A 1,632-nucleotide genomic window follows, 5' to 3' on the forward strand; every position below is an offset into this window, starting at 1 on the left:
CGTGCTATTTATAAGTCGGGTTTTCTTCGAAGTGTGGGAAAATCCCGCTTTCGATACGACCTTGATGACGTAATAGTAGTAGGGATGTTTGGTGTTTTTGTAGTAATTTTTGACGCTATTATCGTTGCTATTTTTAATCTTTTTTCCGCTTCCGGCAAAATTATTATTGTTATTATTATTATAGTAGTAATTATTATTGTTGTTGTAATTATTGTTCCTATTGTTATTGTTGTTGTTATAATTATTATTGCTGTTGTGGTTGTTGTTGTATCTTTGGTCCAAAGAATTGGAATCAGTCCAGACGAGATGAACGGACGATGATGTGTGGGCAATAACTTTCAAGGCCACGGGCGGGAAAAGGTTTGATAATGATGACGACGACGATGATGATGACGATGATGACGACGATGATGATGATGATGACGATGATGATGATGATGATGATGACGATGATGATGGCTCTGAAAGTTGTGGCGACAAACCCAACTATGTTAACCAAGTCGATGTTGATTAATAACAATAACAATAAAATAATAATAACAAGAATATAAATAATAATATACTTACTACTATCATCATCATCACCACCGGCATCGCCATCATTATCATCATCTCCGGTTGGACCAGTTTTGCACGAGTCGATGAAGGGCTCGCCTTCTCCCTTGTCGTTCGAGGCCCTCAGAGTTAATATATACTCCGTGTTGGGTTCTTCGGTAATGAATGAATGAATGAGTGAAAGGATGAATGATTGAGTGAAAGAACGAATGGATTAATGAATGAGTGCGTGAATGACCGCTAACTAAATGAATTAATGAGTGAGAGAATGAGTGAATGAAATAGTACAGACGCATGCATTCGTTCATTTACACGCGATCCAACAACAACAACCAAACAAATTGATTACTGACTCAAATCTTTGATCACGTGATAGCGCTTCCTGGAATCTAGCACCAATTTGTAAACATCCGGAACGCCCTCTCCGAATCCCAGCTGGTAGCCCCTAACTACCACGTGCGAGTTGGTCGGGGGGGCCCAGCTTACCCCTAACGAGTTTTTCTGGGATCGACACTTCAAGTCGAGCGGTATTCCCGGCACTTTGGTTTCTGTGGGGCGTCGTTTTGGTGGGAATGTTTTCCATGGAGTTTTATCATTATCATTTTTATTTATTTATTTAAAGTAAAACCAGATCACACAATAATGTTTGTTTGTATGTTTGCTTGTATGTGTGTGTATTTGTGTGTGTGTGTGCAGGTGATCATCACTGTAATCATCATCGCCATCATCATCGTCATCAGCACTATTAATATCATCGTCATCAACAACAACAACAACAACAACATCATCAACAACAGCATCTTCAACAACAGCATCAACACAACACCATCAACATCATCATCATTAACAACAACATCAACCACAAAAATTGCAGTGGCGGTTTGGCTCCGGCTTCGATTGGAGCCCTAGGGGTCCCCCAGAATGGGGCAACAACAACAACAACATCATCATTATTATCATCATCACCACAATCAACATCCTCATCATTACCGTCCAAGTCTTTGGTAAATGTTTGAGCGCTGAACCATGGCGAAGCCGCACTGCTACCGTTAACGTTCAGACATGTATGCGTATGTG

General features: G+C 40.3%; 1 protein-coding gene across 1 annotated transcript; it reads right to left on the reverse strand.

The window, feature by feature from the left end:
- Positions 1-619: 619 nt before the first annotated feature.
- Positions 620-1,600, reverse strand: HELRODRAFT_137230 (hypothetical protein; the record flags this gene model as incomplete). The annotated part of the gene is made up of 3 exons (XM_009026467.1): positions 620-708; positions 909-1,103; positions 1,546-1,600. Coding segments are annotated over 3 exons (339 nt in total), but the record flags the coding sequence as incomplete, so codon positions are not given.
- Between the last annotated feature and the right edge of the window lie 32 nt (positions 1,601-1,632).

Source organism: Helobdella robusta (assembly GCF_000326865.2).
Source record: "Helobdella robusta unplaced genomic scaffold HELROscaffold_47, whole genome shotgun sequence".
Lineage (NCBI taxonomy): Eukaryota > Metazoa > Annelida > Clitellata > Rhynchobdellida > Glossiphoniidae > Helobdella > Helobdella robusta.